Here is a 20759-nt window from a genome sequence, read left to right as displayed (position 1 = left end):
TTGGAGCAATTAGATGGTACGATACTACCTAGAACTTGGAATATTAATTCCTTGAAACAATACTATAGTTAATACTGTAGAATGCAGGTACTCTTTTTCCTACCTTAGATTTTTCCTAAAATTGGGTTTTTCTCAAGGAGGTTTTAACGAGGCTAGCGTACCTAATTAAATTTGTAAAGGTACTACATATCAATAAGAATCATTTTTTCTTACTATCTATATTGCCTGCTCTAAACTGAGGCGAGCTTCTTATGGATCACTTCCTACCACAACAGTAAACAATTATTATCTAAACCCAAAGCCACATCAATCGTACGTTCGCGATCAAAACTGATAATTTCTCATCAGTAATCAGACCCTAAATATAGGGATATGCAAAGTATAAGACAAATATATCCTAATTTATCCGAATTGCATCAGTTACAAAACAAATAGTGATTATAACAGCTCTTAAAGGGATCCCATATGCCCTATTCAAAATAAACAGCTCCTACAGAGTTTTTCATATTACTTAGTTATTACAAAATCACAAAAGTTGAACATAAAGCTAAACACTTTCAATCAGCCAAGTTATCACCCCCTTCCTCTGGAACCTCCTCATCATCAACCAAATGACCATCCCGAACTATCTTACTCGGGTCCACAGCAGTAAAATCACCTTTAGGGCAAAGGAACTTTGCTTGGATAAGGGCACGTTCAAAGCCCTCAGCAAAAGCATCAAGGATCTCAGTTTCACGACTAGTCTCGATCTGTTTTAACTTTAAGGTCACCTCAATAATTTGTTCACTCATACCAACATCTCCAACCTCCTCAATACGAGAAATATCCGAAGCAGATTGAACGACTTCGTCGGCCACGATATTAAACGGAAATTTTTTGTCCCATACTGATGACCCATCACCCTTTTCTTCAAAGAAGTGCAGTTTTTCTTGTTTAACCGTAAAACTCGCCAACTCACTAAGCTGGATCACATTATCTCCTTCGTCCACATTAATTAAGTCAGACTTCCTCTTCTTGAAAATAATTCCTTTTTTCTTCGGTGGCGGTTGATTGACTTCAGCCTCACCCTCCACCTTCTCCGGGTTTGACGAAGACCCTTCAAAGTTCTTCATCCTAAATCGAGCCCTTAGGGTTGATGCTGAAACTGCAGGATACTTACCAGCTAAAAAAGAGAGAAGAGAAAAAGTTAGATAAGTATTAGCATAAAGCACCAAACAAAATAAAACAGTTGTGCCTCACCAAAATACTTTAAAACAGACGCCCTGTCTTCCTCCCACGATAGCAAAACAGATACGGATATTAAGCCACCCCGATTAACCATTTTCATCAGAAAGCTTATTATACATTCGTTCCGAGGTGTTATAAGTTCAGGACTCAATATGTGATTAGGCTGACAGCACTAGTAAAGGGGAAATTTTTCTCCGAGATGTTCGTCTAGGTAAAAAGGAAACTCTTCCTCTACAGATTTTACCTTGAAAAACATTTTCTTGAAATCTTTGAAGGAAGATTTGTAAAGTTTAAAAACAGAAAACCCAGGAGTGCTGTTCAAGTTAACCCAAAGGCCTTTCCAGACACCTTTGGCTTGAAAAAGTGAAAAAAACAATTCTAGTTCAGGAACAATCCCCAGAAATTCCATCAAAATTTGAAAACATTTCAAAAATGCCCATCCATTAGGATGAACTTGAAATGGTGCACAGTTCATCTGTTTTAACACATCACATTCAAAATTGGTAAAAGGCAACTTAATAGACAATTCTTCAAGAACACAGCTATACATGAAAAAGTTTTCAAAATCTTTCTTTCTATAAAAAACATGATCCATGCGATTACATGGCATCAGTTCAATATGAAAACCAGGCCTCACTATTGGTGCACGAAATTGTGATCAATACTTTTCACAACTCAAATAATCCCCGGTGATGAATCCAAAAACTTGGTGTTCAATACCATGGCATAAACACAACTTCGCACAACTAACCAGCAAGTGTACTAGGTCGTCCAAGTAATAAACCTTACGCGAGTAAGGGTCGATCCCACAGAGATTGTTGGTATGAAGCAAGCTATGGTCACCTTGTAAATCTTAGTCAGGCAAACTCAAATGGTTATGAATGATGAATAAAACATAGAGATAAAGATAGAGATACTTATGTAATTCATTGGTAGGAATTTCAGATAAGCGTATGAAGATGCTTGGTCCCTTCCGTCTCTCTGCTTTCCTACTGTCTTCATCCAATCCTTCTTACTCCTTTCCATGGCAAGCTGTATGTAGGGTTTCACCGTTGTCAGTGGCTACCTTCCATTCTCTCAGTGAAAATGTTCAACGCACCCTGTCACGGCACGGCTATTCATCTGTCGGTTCTCAATCAGGTTGGAATAGAATCCAGTGATTCTTTTGCGTCTGTCACTAACGCCCAGCCTTCAGGAGTTTGAAGCTCGTCACAGTCATTCAATCATTGAATCCTACTCAGAATACCACAGACAAGGTTTAGACCTTCCGGATTCTCTTGAATGCCGCCATCAATTCTAGCTTATACCACGAAGATTCCGGTTAAAGAATCCAAGAGATATCCACCCAATCTAAGGTAGAACGGAGGTGGTTGTCAGGCACACGTTCATAGGTGAGAATGATGATGAGTGTCACGGATCATCACATTCATCAAGTTGAAGAACAAGTGATATCTTGGAACAAGAACAAGCGGAATTGAATAGAAGAACAATAGTAATTGCATTAATACTCGAGGTACAGCAGAGCTCCACACCTTAATCTATGGTGTGTAGAAACTCCACCGTTGAAAATACATAAGAACAAGGTCTAGGCATGGCCGAATGGCCAGCCTCCCAATGATCTAAGATAGCATAAGAACAAAGGTAGCTACCAAGATGAAAATACAATAGCAAAAGGTCTTATTTATAAAGAACTAGTAGCCTAAGGTTTACAAAGATGAGTAAATGACATAAAAATCCACTTCTGGGCCCACTTGGTGTGTGCTTGGGCTGAGCAGTGAAGCATTTTTCGTGTAGAGACTCTTCTTGGAGTTAAACGCCAGCTTTTATGCCAGTTTGGGCGTTTAACTCCCATTCTTGTGCCAGTTCCGGCGTTTAACGCTGGGAATTCTGATGGTGACGTTGAACGCCGGTTTGGGCCATCAAATCTTGGGCAAAGTATAGACTATCATATATTGCTGGAAAGCCCAGAATGTCTACTTTCCAACGCCGTTGAGAGCGCGCCAATTGGACTTCTGTAGCTCCAGAAAATCCACTTCGAGTGCAGGGAGGTCAGAATCCAACAGCATCTGCAGTCCTTTTTAGTCTCTGAATCAGATTTTTGCTCAAGTCCCTCAATTTCAGCCAGAAAATACCTGAAATCACAGAAAAACACACAAACTCATAGTAAAGTCCAGAAAAGTGAATTTTAACTAAAAACTAATAAAAATATACTAAAAACTAACTAGATCATACTAAAAACATACTAAAAACAATGCCAAAAAGCGTATAAATTATCCGCTCATCAACTATCGTTGCCAGATTAACCTCCTCAACACTTTCCTTGTCAATAAAAAGGGAAGCCCTTATCTTCACATCAGCGTCGACCCAGTCATACGGCCCATCGTCTTCAACCTTAGGTGAAGCCTTTGCCTTTTTGTCACCCATTATCCTTTTCTCAGAAACCATAAACTAGAAAACATAAGGGGTAAAGGAATATTGTTACTAACTTCTTTTACTCATTCTAAAAACTCTTTGAGAGCAACACCAGTTAAAGCAGCAGCTCTTTCCTTTACGAAAATGTAACTTGAAAATAAATGTTTGACTGTTAAGTTAATGAAACCCTTTCAGTTTCAGGTTAAGATCACAACCATTCATTAAGAACCCACTTCGAACGGTTCCAAGATTACTTAGGAACTTGCACCCTACATTGAAAAACACTACAATCATTAATATCTGTCATCATGGCTTTTTCTATTCTAATTCAATAATAATTTATACTTGTGAATGTATTATTATGCATAATGAGTCAAGTTGACCTGGGGGCTCCTCATACCGAACTATAACTCGGTCAAATAAAATTGAAAGCTCAACCTGTTTCATTCAAGTCCAGGCTAAGTTTGGGGGCTGTGATATGATCGTTACGTATCGGTTACGAGTTATAGCTCAGTAGGACTCCTTATAACCGATGTATTAACTCCGCCGATTTTATGGCGATAAATGACTTTTGGTCGGTTACATAAAAAATAATCAATTCAAGAGAAAACGGTCGATTATCGTCTCCTAGTTATAAAGGAAAGTAATCGGAGTGCTTTTTGCAGGTGCTCCCCCTCTTGTTTCACTTGGTGGTCGGGATATATCGTGATTCATTGACAAGGTCGACCAACCTCTTCATCAAGACGAATTATAGCTCGGCCACAACCAGGCAGGAACAATCTTAAAAAGTGATTTTTTCAATATAAGAAAGATTAGTTGCCCAATTTATAGATGGGTATCCATTTCATTCTTATCACAACAGTTTGTATATCAATAGTGTTTTTCCTATCAACAAAGTTATCGAACTTTTATAATATATATTTTTTTTTTGTACCTGGAATTATTTTAATATTTAATTTGATTGATTCAATAACCTTTCTGATTTTTTGTTTGGTCGGTGATCTTTATGAATTATTATAACTATATTTTCCTATTTTTTGGGAAAATCTCCGACATGACCGGATTCGAATTTGTCTCGGTATGGCGCAAAGTTCTCGGAGTTGGATCAATCTATCTCCGGTCTCTGGGCTTGGGCCAAGATCCTGGTCCATAACAATGATTTACTTTTCATATAATACACTTTCTCGTATTTGACTAAGTTCAAAGCATTATTGGCCTTCGGCCCCTCGTCTTGATGAGCGATCTCTTTCTTCCATGAGCTGTGTGTAGTGTGTACGTACCTTGCTCCAATATGCTTTTATTTTATTGATGACACACCTGGGCATGCATACTTATGTGCCCTTTTTTAATCATTCATAATTTAATGTGGTTTAAGATTTTTCAGATAGAGATAAGATTTTAGTCAATAAAATCGCTTTCACATCATATAGAGTAGAGTTGGAAGACTAGCTAGCTACGTAGTAGTAAATGTAAATGTATGTGGAACATTATTATGATTTCTTGTTTAGGAGTTTTCGATCCAATGGTTGTAGTTCAAGGACTAATAATACACATCATCATATACACTACGACATTCAATTCAATGTCGATTTTACTAAGAAACTGACAATACGACAGCAATTATGGGTTTGCATGTATGTACGTATCTCATCTATGTTTGGAAAAGGATTGAAAGCAAAATTAAAATAATGGAATTCAAATTAGACATAAATGGAGGCAATCCTGCAGATAAGTGTGAGCCAAAAATTGGGGGAGTTTTGGTTGAGAAAATTTATTTATATTGGTACGTGAAAGAAGGCCAAATACAAAGAAAAAGAGAAATTGATCATGGATGGGAACATTGGAAAAAGGTGGGCATTTATCATCTGACGTAGTATCCCCCTTATTATTCTCAACCGTCTCAATTACTCTTGCATTTATGTGATTTAAATGGTCTTAATACAATTGCCATTATTTTTTTTCAATGCTCGGAACTACCCAACCCAACCCTCTCTACCATCACCCTCCCTTAATTCACCCACTATCCTACTAATTCATAACCCACAAATAATAATAAAAATAATAAAAATAATAAAAAGAAAAACACAAATTTTCTTATGCTACACGACATACGACTTTCACGCAATTGCTCTCAAGTCTCATTATACTCGTGGATGCTTGAAACTTGGAACATATAAATTGGAAGTATCGATTTATTCAAATTGCCATTACAAGCAAAACTTCCCTTTGACTACCTTGGATCATGTATGGGAAACTCAATCAAGTTATTATAAAACTAGTAATCCAATTTTTCAAATTGAGTTTTTCCTAAACAGTCTACAAGTTCCCTCAAGAACACTAGTTAAACTTATTATTGCTCATAAAAAAAATTCTAACTTTTTCTATAATAAATAATTATATAAATATATTAAAAATTTTAACAATTTAGTTTTCTTTCTGCAATTTTAATATTTTCCTTGAACAGATTTACAAGTGCACTTAGGAGAGTAAAAACATTATTAGTAAGACCATTTTAAATTTTATTTAATTACAAATAGATATTCTACCTTTTTTCCATGGATTTGCCCTACATTTATTACATTTTTCATTTATCTCTTTTATAATATTTTATCTCCCTGTCTTAACTATATTTTTTATGGTAATAAATTAATACGAAAGAAAAATCAATTTTTTGTTCATGATATTTTCTTAATTATCTATCTACAAATTGAATAAATGTCAATTTTTGAAACAGCGTTCATTTTTGTTTACATTTGTACTGCCGTTAAGTAAAGGAGAAAGAACAGATTAAAGAAAAACATAATAATTATAAAAATAAAATAATTAAAGAGTGTATTGTAAATTCATTTCAAGTTATTTAAAACAAATATATTTTTCTTTTTTAAAATAAAAACACTAAATTCACCATATATTTAATTATTTATGCATATTTATATATAGTATTAATTCTAATATATATTTTATATACGTCATTGATTTTTTGTGTAGGTACGTGTAACATAGTTGAAAATTTATATATGTAATTATTATTTAACAATAATTAAATTGCGACATAAAGGCTTAGTAAGATTTTGATAATGAGTGACATAAAGGCACTTGTTATATGATTTTAATATGTTTAGTTATATATTTTTTATATCTAAAAATTGTTCAATTAATAACCTTAATAACATGTGCCATAAGAATATATTTTAGTTAAACAATCTTTTACTTTGTTACTCCATTCAGTCTAAGATATCTCTCAATTCTTAGAACTCAATTTAATTTGATCCAAGATAATTGTCTACTAGTTAATTTTTTTTCATTAATAATCTTATTATACTACAACATTTTGAGTCTATGACCACGATTTTTTTTTTTGTTACGGTTTCTATGATCACGGTCTTTTACCATAATAAAAAAAAGATATAGTCATGGTTTTTATAAAACGAGTGACCATAGAGTATCTATGGTCACGGTTTTTTAAAAAAAGTGGCTTAAAAAGATCTATAGTCACAGTTTTGGGAGATAACCAAAAGAGGTCTATAGTCACGATTTTTTATAGTGACCAAAAAGAGTCTATGATCACGGTTTTTCAAAAAAGGGTGACCTAAAAGAGTCTATAGTCACGGTTTTAGGAGGTGACCTAAAAAGGTCAATGGTCACGGTTTTGGGTGGTGGCCTAAAAGAGTCTATGGTAACGGTTTTGGGAGTAACCTAAAGGGGTCTATGGTCACAGTTTTTCAAAAAATGGTGACCTAAAAGGGTCTATGGTCACGGTTTTGAGAGGGCTAAAAAGGTCTATGGTCACGGTTTTTGAAAAGGGTGACCTAAAAGAATCTATGGTCACGGTTTTGGAAAATGACCTAAAGGTATCTATGATCACGGTTTTGGGTGGTAACCTAAAAGAACCTATGGTTACGGTTTTTTAAAAAAGAGTGACCATAGAGTATCTATGGTCACCGTTTTTTTTTTAATTCATCTTTTCATTTTTTTAATTATCCCTCCCCAAACGCAGTCGTTTCCCCCTCCCTCCCAAAATTCACCCTCCCTCCCAGCAAAATCCCCATTCCCTCCTAATAACTTAGAAAAAAAAAACCCTAGCTTGCGCCGTTTCCTTCCTCCCAGCCCCCACCATCGCTGAGCTCCTCCCAACCCCCTACCATCGTCGTTTCCCTTCGTCCCAGACCCCCACCATCACCATCGCCGAGCTCAACTCAGTCTCTCTTCACTGCGCCATTTCTGTTCCTCCCAGGCATAAACCCCACCATCACCGAGCTCAACTTTATCGCTCATCAGTGCGTCGTTTCCCTTCCTCACAGCCCCACCATCGCCGAAGGCAGAAATCCTACCATCACCGAGCACCTCTGGGTAACTCTGTCTAACTGCGAGCTTCCTGCATGTCACTGCGAGCTCATCAACAGAAGGAAAAAGCTATTCGAAGCTCAATCTTATTCCAAGAGCAAGTCTGATTATGTGAGCAAGTCTTATCCAAAGCAAAATTCTCTGGGTAAATAATGGTTGTGAATAATTGTTGAGTGTTGCTGTGGATGAATGTTTCTCTTCTTTTGCTGCATATGTATTGCATCATCAAAAGTATTTGTGCTCTGTTCTAACATGTTTATTTTTTTTGCGTGCAGGAAGACATGATATGATGAAGAAAATATGTTCCATACAAATATCACATGGGATGGGTCTTATAATGATCTTAGTCATGTAAATGTAATATTTGGATGTGTTATGTACTTTTTGAGGTATTACATGTAATTGAAAAAATTACACTCTATTTTGATTTGTATTGTTTAGACTAAAAATTAATCATATCTATCTTATAATGAAACTTTTATGATTTAGATTTCTTGAATTTCTTATTTTAGATTTATTTTGTGTTTATCATCATTTTGGGATGTGATTATAATTAAAAAAAATTAAATCTCATAAACAACAACAGGCTATAGTCACCGTTTTAAAAAAATCGTGATCATAGAGGTTATGACCATGATGAAAAATCGTGACCATAGATAAGGCTATGGTCACGGTTTTAAGGAGGGGTGACCGTAGAGGCTATGGCCATGATGAAAAACTGTGACCATAGATAAGGCTATGGTCACGGTTTTAAGGAGGGTGACCATAGAGGCTATGGCCACGGCAAAAACTGTGACCATAGATAAGGCTATGATCACGGTTTTAAAAAGGAGTGACCATAGAGGCTATGGCCATGGCAAAAATCATGACCATAGATAGGGCTATGGTCACGGTTTTAAGTGGGGTGACCATAGAGTCTATCGTGACCATAGGTAAGGCTATGGTCACGGTTTTAAGGAAGGGTGAGCATAGAGGCTATGGCCATGGTGAAAACTATTACCATAAATAAGGTTATGGTCACAGTTTTAAGGAGAGGTAATCATAGAGGTTGTGGACACGGTTTTTACGCGTGACCATAGATTAACCTATGGTCACAGTTAAAAAACGTGATCTAAAGTGTCATATTTTGTGGGAATTTGTTTAAATAAAATTTTAAGATGGTAGAGTTTACAATTAGCATTTGTTTATTTCAAAGCACTTATAAAAGAAATAAAATGTCCAAAATATCCAAGGTTATGCATTAAAATTAACCATTTTCTTATTGAAAATTAAACCTCAAGTTACTTTGTTAAAAATTAACCATTTTTTCAATCATAATTTTTCAATATTTTTAATCCTCTAAAAACTAATAATAATATTTTTTTATTGGAAAACTTAAATTAACGTTAGATTACTCGTTAATAAAATCTAACCTAATATTGCTAAAATATTATTTGTATGGACCATAACAAGTGTTCTAAAAATATTTTTATAAATAAAAAAGTAACAAAAAATTTTAAAAGTGGTATTTATAATTTTTCATAACAGTAATATAAATACACAATGTAAAAACTTAAAACTTCACATTTTTGTATCATCATCGTCAAAGAATGTCACTAGGAAAATTTTATTTAGGGCAAAATACCCTAATAAGCCAATGGTAGTTTTAAGGTACGTAAATAAATCAAAACAAAAATCGTTTTAGCAATAAGCCAAGTGATAATTTTAATATAATTCAAACCAGGCTGGTTCGAACTACAAATGTTAATAAATCGAACCATGGCAGTTCGAATTAGGGTGAGAAAAGATTGAACATAATTCGAACAAATGTGGTTCGAACTTAACATCCACATAATTCGAACAAGGCTAGTTCAAATTATACATTGTAAAGCATTGCATGTAAATCGAACCAACCTGGTTCGAATTACCCTTGTCGTGGCTCATTAGTAATTCGAACCTACCTGGTTCAAATTACAGGTGATTCGGCTATATAAGGAGTTCGAATCAGCTTCATTCGAACCATTCTTCCTTTCTCCTACCCCACCAAATCCCAGAGAAAATGACCCAGATTCTATCCGACGAAGACCTGAGCGGAATACTCTGCTGATGGGGGACGATCCGGCACGGTTATATCGCTTGGACGGAGTTGCTAATATAGCCGAGGTCATCAACGACGAGGTTAGTACAGAAATAACTTAGTGCTAGCAGTAAATCGTTGTGGTATTGCTGGTGGTTTAGTTGAGAGATTCTGCATGCGGTTTAGATTGTGGTTTAGTTGGTGGTTTATGTAGGTGTTTTTTGCTGGTGGTTTATGTTAGTGGTTTATTTTAGTGGTTTATGTTAGTTGTTTTGTGTTGGTTGTTTTGTGTTGGTGGTTTATGTTAGTTATTTTTTGTAAGTGGTATGGTTTTATGTTGATTTTTTTATATTAGTGGTTTATGTTAGTTATTTTATGTAAGTGGTTTGTGTTAATTGTTTTATGTTAGTGGTATGGTTTAGTTGGTGGTTTATGTTAGCTGTTTTATGTTAGTTGTTTATTTTGGATTTTTTATGTTTGTGGTTTATGTTAGTTGTTTTATGTTAGTGGTTTGTGTTAGTTGTTTTATGTTAGTGGTATGTTTTAGTTGTTTTATGTTAGCTGTTTTATGTTAGTGGTTTATATTTGTTTTTTTATGTTAGTGGTTTGTGTTAGTTGTTTTATGTTAGTGGTATGTTTTAGTTGTTTTATGTTAGCTGTCTTATGTTAGTGGTTTATGTTTGTTTTTTTATGTTGGTGGTTTACGTTAGTTGTTTTATGTTAGTGGTTTGTGTTAGTTATTTTGTGTTAGCGGTTTGTGATACTTGTTTTGCGTTAGCTGTTTTATGTTCATGGTTTTAGTTAAGCAGTTTTATGAAAGTGGTTCTAGTTTAGCTGTTTTATGTTAGTGGTTTAGCTGTGTGGTCTATGGTAGTTATTTTGCATGTGGATCTCGTTCATGGATTTTTATGCGGTTTTATTTAGTATGACGTTTTCTTGATGATTTATCGTTTTGGCTATGTTTGTAACTAGTTATGAAGCTAGTTCTAACAATGCAGTGCATGTCATGTGCAGCCCCAACGATGCATCCGGAGCATGCGGCGGCAGCAGGGCATGTGACTCGATGACAGATACGTTCCGTACTTGCAGATGGCCGGACTATACCATCTGGCAAGGCTGAACGATAGATGGTTCTGGTTAGACGAGGCCCTTGTCAGTGCATTCGTCGAGCGATGGCATCCGGAGACGCACACGTTCAACATGCCGTTCGGAGAGTGCACGATCACACTTCAGGACGTGGCATACCAGTTGGGTTTGCCAGTCGACGGGCGTTACGTCAGCGGCTACCTATCAGAATTCCATATTTACATCCAGGGTGGCAAACCAGCCTGGGTGTGGTTCCAGGAGTTGCTCGGAGTGGTTCCTCCTCCCATCCAGGTTCAGAAGTACGCAGTGAACTGCAGCTGGTTTCAGGAGACTTTTGGTGAGTGCCCTGAGGGAGCTGATGACGAGATTGTGCGGAGATATGCCCATGCATACATCATGATGTTGTTGGGTACGCAGCTATTTGCAGACAAGTTCGGCAACCGCATTCACATCAGATGGCTTACCTACATAGCTAGGCTAGAGGAGATGGGTACCTACAGCTGGGGTTCTACAGCACTGGCCTGGTTGTACCGGTGCATGTGCCGAGTGGCGAACAGACATGTGGTCAAGTTAGCGGGCCCACTTCAGCTACTTTAGTCTTGGATCTTCTGGCGATTTTCTCGGTTTAGGCCTGAAGGGTATGAGAAGTTCAACTGGCCATTGGCGTCGAGGTACTCTACTTAGCCTTCTCTATTTCAATTGAATATAAATAATTTCATGTTGATTAAAAAAGTATTACAAACCCTAAACACACATTTATGATGCAGGTGGTCAGGATACAACCCTTCCGGTAGCGAGAAGGGTCCTAGAGTGCAGATGTGGAGGCTGAGGATAGACCGGTTACATGACAGGGAGGTGAGTATGCTACGTAATAAGTTTCTTTATTTAACCACAGTTTATGAGTTGGGTCCATGAGTTGCCCTAACAATGGAGAGTTCTCCGTGCAGTTTATCTGGATGCTTTACACAACTCCCGACGTACTTCAGGTTGTGCATCCAGAGGCTTTAGAGCCTCGGCATATGGCGTTGTGGTGGTCTCTGACATCGCTGATCTACTTTGCCATCATAGAGTGGCATCAGATAGATAGGGTTCTTCCGCAGTTTGGAGGTGTGCAGCCCTGTCCGAATCCCCCCCTGAACATCGACTTTCTGATGTCCAAGGACGGCAGAGGCGGCGATCGATGGTTCCCGTACCAGTTGCAGAAGTGGCATCTCTATTGGGACTCCCGTGCGGACACGGTGTTGAGGTTCGATGTTGTTGCCGACCCTAGATCGTCGCAGCAGTTCCTGGATTGGTGGAGGCAGCATGGAAAGAGGTTCCTGTCTTCGGAGATACAGTTGATGGATCCGAGAGCCGTTCCTATTCCAGTTGAGGCCTCACAGCGGGGTGCTGGGCGAGTTCCTGACATGGATCGGCCTGAGGACGTGCCGGACAGGCGGCGGGTTGAGAGGAGAGCTTGTGTGGGGACACGACGGTCCCAACGTGAGTGGAGGTGGCTTGATACGGCTATTGACGATCATGACAATGACGGTCCCGCTAGAGGCGGACGACGAGGCCAGGGAGGGAGACGGAGAGGGCGTGGTACGGGGGACCACCATCCTCGTGACCCTGACGACGATGGCGACGATCAGCATGGTCCCGTGGGCGGGGATGGTGCAGGGGCTGTTGCAGTTCATGGTGTTAGTACCAACAATGGCGGACAAGGAGGTGAGTGGTATGGGTCAGGTATGGGTGACGTGGCTGACCCTAGTCACGCTGGACTTGGGTCGGGGCCTCATGGAGATTACTTCGTTGGTGTACCCGCCCATGACCAGCCTCAGCAGGAGGGTACCCCATGGGTTATTCCGGGATCACAGTGGTCAGACTTCCTTGCCTCAGATACGCTTGATGCGGACTTCGGGGGTGCACAGTTTCTGGATGACAACACCACCATCATGCAGGAGGACGTGCCGGCCCGGAGGCATGGTCAGACATCCGGCACGCAGGCACCGTTAGACGTTGATCTGAACGAGCCTCCTATGGCATCTGTTGGTGACCATTTTGGTTTGGGAGGTACCTCACCATCCGCCTACGCTGCTGCATTAGAGTCTGTTGCCGGGCCATCTGCGGCACCCGCCCATTTTACGCCACCTGCACAGCCTGGCCCGGATGAGGACGCGAATGAGATCAAGGATGAGGAGCCGTTTATCCGCAGAGGTCAGCGGGCACAGATACCTCGTCGTTGCGGTACGGGCTCGCATCTGTTTAGATGAGTCATGTATCATGTATTTTGTTCCGTAGGGTTTATTCATGTATCACAACCATATGTACTTTTGTTGTTATTTTAGAGCTATTTTCCTTTGTTGTTTGTTCATAGAATTGTACTTTGAAAACGGTTGTTTACCGGATTTATCAGTGACTATTTATAATTATTACATCATATAACAGTCTAATATGTACATTTATTTATTAAATTTTGCATTTAGGGTACTTGTAGCAAGACTCAAAGTGATACATAACATATTCATTACTTAACGCAGCATGCTGAATACATGAAAGTTAAAAAATCAACAATAAAACTTAACTAAAATAAGTACTAACGCTAAGAACATGGCTACTAATGGCCCCCAGTGTGAGACGATCCACCCAACTATGGGCAACTCCGACGTGTGTCCTGGTTGGCGACATAGGCCATATCTCTTTGGACGGTTTGGATCTGCCTCGTCCATATTTGTTCGTATCCTGGTGGACCTCGGACGACCCTCTCTCGCACGCCTCTTGTCAGGGTCCGGTATCATAGTAGGCCCGTCGTATGGTGGCCAGAAACCCTCCGAAATCGGAGGGGTGAATCCTATCCGATACACACTGAATACCGAACTAATCCTATACACGCTGTGAACATAAGTGGTCCAGTTCACCCGTGAGTAGGCACAACATGCAAGTGCGTGCGAACATGGGAAATGAAGCGCCTGGAAGTACCCGCAGTCACATGTCTGAGCGGCAAGCGATACTCTGTAGCTACCGAATGAGAAGGAACCAGTTGGAGTGGTTTCGGCTACGGTGAACTCAGAATTATCCCTGTCATACAAAGTCACCATGAAGCACCTCGCCGTCTTCAAGTTGGCCTCAATACACTTGGCCAAGTGCTGAGTGAATTGTTGTCTGCTTCCCATCTGGGCCTCAGCCTCTCTCCCCTTGTGAACAAAAAGTTCCGCAGGCCTTCCATATGTTGCCTTCACCAGCGAGGATACAGGTAGGTTTCTGACACCCTTGAGGATTGAGTTCACACACTTGGAGATATTCGTCGTCATGTGACCGAATCTCCGCCCCTCGTCACGATGCTGAGTCCACAAGGAATAATCAATCCGGTTCGCTCACTCACACATCGCCGGGTCTTCAGACCGCAGAATATCAAACCAGTAATCAAACTCAACCTCGGTCTTGGCATACGCCGCATTCACAAGAAGCCTCCGTGCGTCTTTGCCCTTGAAGGTAAGGGCAAAGTTAGCAGCTACGTGTCGAATGCAGAATGCACGGTATGCAGATGGAGGTAACCAACCTCCGTTAGGAGCCTCAAGCGCAGCCTTGATGTCGTTATGCCTGTCCGATATAACCAGCAGACCCGGCTGCGGTGTCACGTGCTGACGAAGGTGGGAGAGAAAGAATGCCCAAGACTCAGCATTCTCACCCTCTACTAGTGCGAATGCAACAGGTAGAATGTTGGAGTTCCCGTCCTGTGCAATTGCGATGAGCAACGTTCCCCCGTACTTGCCATATAGATGGGTGCCATCAATGCTGACTAGCGGCTTGCAATGACGGAATGCCTCGATGCACGGTGGAAACGTCCAGAAAAGTCTGTGAAAATAAGCTTAAGACTCGTCTACCTGTCCTCCAACTCGAACGGGGCTAGTCCTTAGGACTGCAACAGTACCAGGCATCGTCAACTGGACTCCCAACACCCACCTGGGCAGCTCGTTGTAATACTCATCCCAGTCACCGTAGATGAGGGCAACAGCCTTCTGCTTTGCCATCCAGACCCTCCTGTAAGTCGGCCTAAATCCAAAGTGTGCTGCCGTGGCATTCAGGAGCAACTTGATGATGACGGATGCATCAGCCCTAACCATTGACATAATGAACACCGATATCACATGATAATCCAAACTCCTGTGGTCACTCGAGATGGAGGTAGCAAGACAAGTGTGAGGTCCATTGTATCGTTTGACCTCCCAAATGCCCTTCCGCTGCCGGAGACTAAGTCGAATCAACCATGTGCACCCATTCCCAAACTTAGAACACTTGCCCACATATCGACGATAATCAGACTCGATTACCTTGTACTGTACCCCTCGCTGGATGCTGTAAGTCTTCACACTTAAAAGGGCCTGATCTTTATCTTGAAATTGCTGACCAACCTGGAACTCTGTCAGACCAGCAGTCCCTTCCGCATCTCTAGCTCCGAATCCAACAGAGTGCCCAGAAACCCCCTCCTGCCTCATGGCATCCAAGTCCAAAGAGGAAAAATGAGGTGGATACTGCTGTGTGCAGAGTTAGAGCCACCTACCGCCAATGCAGGCTCACTCGCTCCAAAATCATCGCCGTTGTCATCGTCAATCATATCTGGATCGACATCATCCTCCTCTGCATCACCCAATAATCTGTCTCCAACCCCAAGCGGTGCAATGCCCAGTAAAGCGTTCGGCAGATTTTCCCTTGAACCTACCTCGTCGCCTACGCTGCCGTTGAGATCAACAGCAAAAGACGGGGAGGCGACAGGTTGGACCACTGGCTGGTACACAGGGACGGAGGAAGAACCAACGGCAGGCCGAGAACTAGAACCGGCTACCGTGGCTAAAGTGGTGGTATTTCGGTTCGAACCCCCTGAGCTGGATACCATATCAACCAGCTTTGCCAACAACTCTGGTGTCCTCACCTCCGGAAACTGCCGCCGACAAAGAAACATTACTTGCAAGTCCTCATCGCTACTAATCGTGAAACAATCATACTTCACGGTATCCTGGAGCACCGTGATTGGAATGCGATAGAAAAATTTCTTAACCCGCTTCGCATCTTCTAGACCGAGCTTCATTAGTACAGATCTAACAAGGTCATCAAAGCTCGTCGTAGGAGTAATGACAATACAGAGAGGATCCTTATCTGTGAACTTCACTCCGGAACGAGTTTTCCTCTTAATGGATCCTCTGTGGTGAACCAAAACAACAAAACTCTCCTCACTAGCCATCTTACTCCCTCTAATGAGACCAACTCACGTTTACAGCCATATAAATAGAGCTCTTTCTCCCACTAATTCGAACCGGCCTCCTTTGAATTAAGTTTTGTTTAATTCGAACCAGCCTGGTTTAAATTACTTTGGTCGGCTTCTCTCTCTATAATTCGAACCAACCTGGTTCGATTTATGAAGAAGACTCAACTCATAATTCGAACTGACTTAGTTCGAATTATTACCAAATGCAGTTCGAACCATATTGGTTCGAATTATATTAATATATGATCTGAGACATTACTAAAACCATTTGCAATTTGGCTTATTAACGTAAATTCTACAGCACATTGGCTTATAATGATTTTTTGCCCTTCTATTTATATAGGCGTTGCTCCATAAGATATATATACTAGACCAAACCGCTAGCATGCAATCTACAAGAAAGTCAACTTGCACATTTATCTACTCCATAGTCGCCAACCATAATGCATGGATTTTCAATTTACTCGCCATTATTATATTTAATTATAATTATTACCTACTTTGTTTCTTAGTATTTGTTATTTGACTTAATTTTAGGAGTACTTCTCTCTTTTTTAATGCCGAATTTATTATTAATTATATAATTATTGTGGTATATATAAAACTAAAAATCATTCAATCATCTTTTTTTCTTAACTAAGAGTTATTTAGTAATATTTTTATATCATATTCAATTTCACATTTTTAAAATAATTATTCATTCAATTAAAATGACAAATTTAAAAAAAATGACATATTTCTATTTTCCTATTCCTGTTTCTTATTTGTCTATAAGAAAAAATGTGATATATCTACCAAGCATATGATGAGGTGCACGAGTAATTGAGTTTAAGTATGGTGCATGTATTCATGTGTGGTCATTACTCATTAGTTATTATGACTTGTATTATTTACACTACTCTTTCCATACATTTAGACACTTTTTATTTTTAGATGAAGTGAATATAATAAAAAAATAAAAGTAATAAATATGCATAATGTTCAAAAAAATATATAACTTATGATATGTATACAAATAATTTTTTTTTTCTAGTGACTACTTTTATGGTGGCTAACATTAACATAATAACAGTATACGTACCTTGTTGGATGAAACAGTAATATCAATCATTTAATAACAATAAGAGAAAAGAGCTCAAGGAAAAGCTGTAAGATTCATTCCACCTAAAATTCCAATAAGCAAAACTAAAAATCCCTATGCACTTTGTTGCTGATAAAATAGTAGGAAAATCTGATCCAAGCACAGGATTCCTCCATATAGAATATAGATAGATAGATAGACAGATAGATACAAGATACTGCTAGCAAATTTTTTTCCTTCTGAATTTCAGAGTAAGTTCCTTTTTTTTTTCTTATATATAAATAATTAGAATAGTGCTATTTACGCTCCACTCTTTGTCTCCCTCTGCTTTGACAAAATTGTTGGAATTCCATCAATCAAAGTAGAAGAGGAAAGAAGGCAAAGCAGAGCGCACGTAGCACTACTCATATACAAAGTGCAGATATTAACTTAAAATAGTTATATTAGAGGGGAAAAAAACCTAGCATTAAAATTAAAACGGGGTACTATCTAATAATTGTTCTAATACTACGAAATTAAAGAAAACTAGCGGAAACAGAGCAATTAAAAAACAGGGGAAGCTAAAAAGGAAATTTAAAAAAATAATAATAAGAAAAGTCTAGCTAATTCTTCCTAACGTTGGTGGTGTTGTCATGGAGGAAATCGAGTAAGACGGTGCTCTTGCATTTGGGGCACTTGGGGTCATCTTCGGAGAGCATCACGTACATGAGGCAGCGAGGGCATCCTACGAGAACCATTGATGTTGCTTCAGGGCTGTTGGAGTATCGAAGGTTGTTGTTGTTGCTGCTGTCTTCTTGGTTGAGCTCAGAGGAAACGCATGAGCTCGGCGGCGACGTCGGAGACGCCGTTGTCGACCGTGCCGGAGACTCCAGCCTCCTCCGGTCTGCCCTTGGAGGAGAGAGGTTCAGCTTCAGGTCGAGCTTCGGACCGTTCCTGCGACTCATGGTTGTTACAGTTACGGTTACGGTTAACGGTGGGTTACTCGTCTGTTTCTTTTCGCCCTGCAAAACAAAACAAAACAGAACAAAAAAAGGTAATGTTAACTAACTAACTAACCACAAAAAGGAAAAATTGAAAAAGAGGGAAAAAGGAGTCCGAATTCCGTGACCCCAACGCTTCACGCTTCACATGCCGTGTTGAAAGCAAAAATATCAATAACAATAATAAGAATGAAAAGAGAGATAGAATCACTCACAGAGTGTAAGGAGGTTGGTGGAGGAGAAGAAAGAGAAAGAATCCAGGAAAGTGATCGGTGTGTTTGAGAATGGATATTCAGGGCATTTTATACAAGGGGGAAATGGGAAGATGAGGTAGTAAAATTAAAAGCTTAATTAAATTAATTGAAGGAAGGGAGAGAAAGAGAGAGAGAGGAGAGAGAAGTGGAAGGAAGAGAGAATTGAATGGAATTGAAGTAATGGGTAGAAGGAGAGTGTAAATTGAGGACAGGAAATGTATTAATTGTGAGGAAAAATCCCAAGAAGTATGCAGGAAGGGGAAATTTGCAGTAAATATTGCAATTACAAAGTGCAGAAGGGGAGGGCCTTTCTTCATTCATTGCTTTTAGAGAGGGAAGAGAAGAGGGTCTCAAACCAGTCGGTGTTTTAAGACTCTCTCTCAGGCACTACCAACAACTAAATAAAATATACTCAACGGCTTTAAAAGCTTAACACTTAATTATTATTAAAATCTCAACCCCACCAACAAAATTTAATACGAGCATATTTTCTTTTCTTTTCTTTTCTTTTCAGAATAAAATAGAAGTAATGGAAAATTATGTATTACAGCAGTGTGCGTGTGAGATTTAAATGTCAAGAAAACGAAATGAGTAAATGACAGTGGTTATTTGGAAGTTAAATGACAACTAACATTTGTCATGAGATATCAATATCATTGTTTTATTAATAATTATAATAGTTAATTTTGCTTTGCAAGTTGATGAAGGGAACATGATCTTCCATGCATTCGATCTTCTTCTCAGGCTGCATATAACATGTAATAGGAGCTTGCATCACCTATTCACCTTCCGTATCTACCACTTTGCTTTCAGCTTTTTTTTTTACTCAACCTTTTAATTATAATTCTTTATATTTAAATAAATTTTAAAAATTATAAGAAATTTTAGAAATCTAGTCTTTGATTATTTTAAGTATATAACAAAATTAAATTAGAAATATCAGAAACAATTTTCAGAATAAAAATAAATAAAAAAAAGTAATATTATAAATTAATCTCTAATTTTCGTTCCTTTTTTTTTGGCAAATGGTAAAATGGTTCTCTCAAGATCACATGTATGTAATTGATTGATAATTTGACGTATGACATGCCATCCCAATAATTAAATTAATAAAGAGGCTAAAATAAGGTATGTTTTGAATTTCACAAATCAAATTCAACCTTTTTATTCTTCTCTCTTTTTTTTTATTGGCTTGAGGTTTATGACCTAAGTGTGAATGAGTGAATCTGTGTTGTGATGCATCTTGGGGGTCTAAGTTTCTAACTTTCTTTGGGAAGAAGTACAAAAGAGATGTCCGTAGTCCAACAGACATTACAGGATATCACCGTATTTTAATTTTTAAGTGAGGGACCATTCGTTCTTTAAAAAAAAAAGGAAAAAAATTGCTTTTGATGAACTTAATTGGTTCATGATTTGACAAATGCTGCAGACGGAATCATAGAGGAGGAAAGAACAACGCTTAATTTGGAGGAAAGACTGATTTGAGAGATAGAGATAGAGATTAAAAGATTGAAATTAAATTAAATTTTTATATTATATTTGATATAAAATATATAAAAATGAATTATATTTTAATATGTTGTTCGATTTAAGATAAATATAGATATAAAATAAAAAAATATTTTTATTAAATAAAATATTATTAAAGTTTTTATTCATGTCTCTAAGACTAAAATTTTAGTTATAATCTCTATCCATTAAATACAATATTAAACCACAATCTCTTATTTATAATTCTAGTTTCTTAAAACAATCACTGTCCAATAGAAGATTTACTGTGTACTCAGGGCTCCAATTCTTCAAGAGCCTTTGTGATGTGAAATTGGAATGCTCTTTCCATGGTTTCCTTGGCTTCCGTGCATGCAAGATAAAAGCTAAGGAAAAATAGATGGAAATCTTCCTAAGTCCTATGTCTATCATAATTTTCAAGAGTGGAGAGGATTGAAAGACGGTTTTTTAGGATCGGAATAGAGTTCTTTAAATTTACGATAAGCTCCATCTTATTGTATTGAGTGTTTTATTTCTTTTTAATTTCATTTTACTTTCATCTCACATTAAGCATTTTATATTGATTGAA

General features: G+C 38.5%; 1 protein-coding gene across 1 annotated transcript; it reads right to left on the bottom strand.

The window, feature by feature from the left end:
• Window positions 1-17502: 17502 nt before the first annotated feature.
• LOC112696742 (protein GL2-INTERACTING REPRESSOR 1) lies at window positions 17503-18791 on the bottom strand. Its single transcript, XM_025749583.3, has 2 exons — window positions 18644-18791; window positions 17503-18449 (listed from the first exon to the last, which is right to left on the bottom strand). The coding sequence occupies exon 2, from the start codon at window positions 18390-18392 to the stop codon at window positions 18051-18053; it is 342 nt and encodes a 113-aa protein (XP_025605368.1). The 5' UTR covers window positions 18393-18449; window positions 18644-18791; the 3' UTR covers window positions 17503-18050.
• Between the last annotated feature and the right edge of the window lie 1968 nt (window positions 18792-20759).

Source organism: Arachis hypogaea, chromosome 6 (assembly GCF_003086295.3).
Source record: "Arachis hypogaea cultivar Tifrunner chromosome 6, arahy.Tifrunner.gnm2.J5K5, whole genome shotgun sequence".
Lineage (NCBI taxonomy): Eukaryota > Viridiplantae > Streptophyta > Magnoliopsida > Fabales > Fabaceae > Arachis > Arachis hypogaea.
The sequence above is the reverse complement of the archived record's forward strand: the minus strand, read 5'-3'. Positions and strand labels throughout refer to the sequence as shown.

What these genes read in the sequence shown, in the direction of transcription:
- LOC112696742 (XM_025749583.3), bottom strand. Translation starts at nt 18,392, where the DNA reads ATGAGTCGCAGGAACGGTCCGAAGCTCGACCTGAAGCTGAACCTCTCT.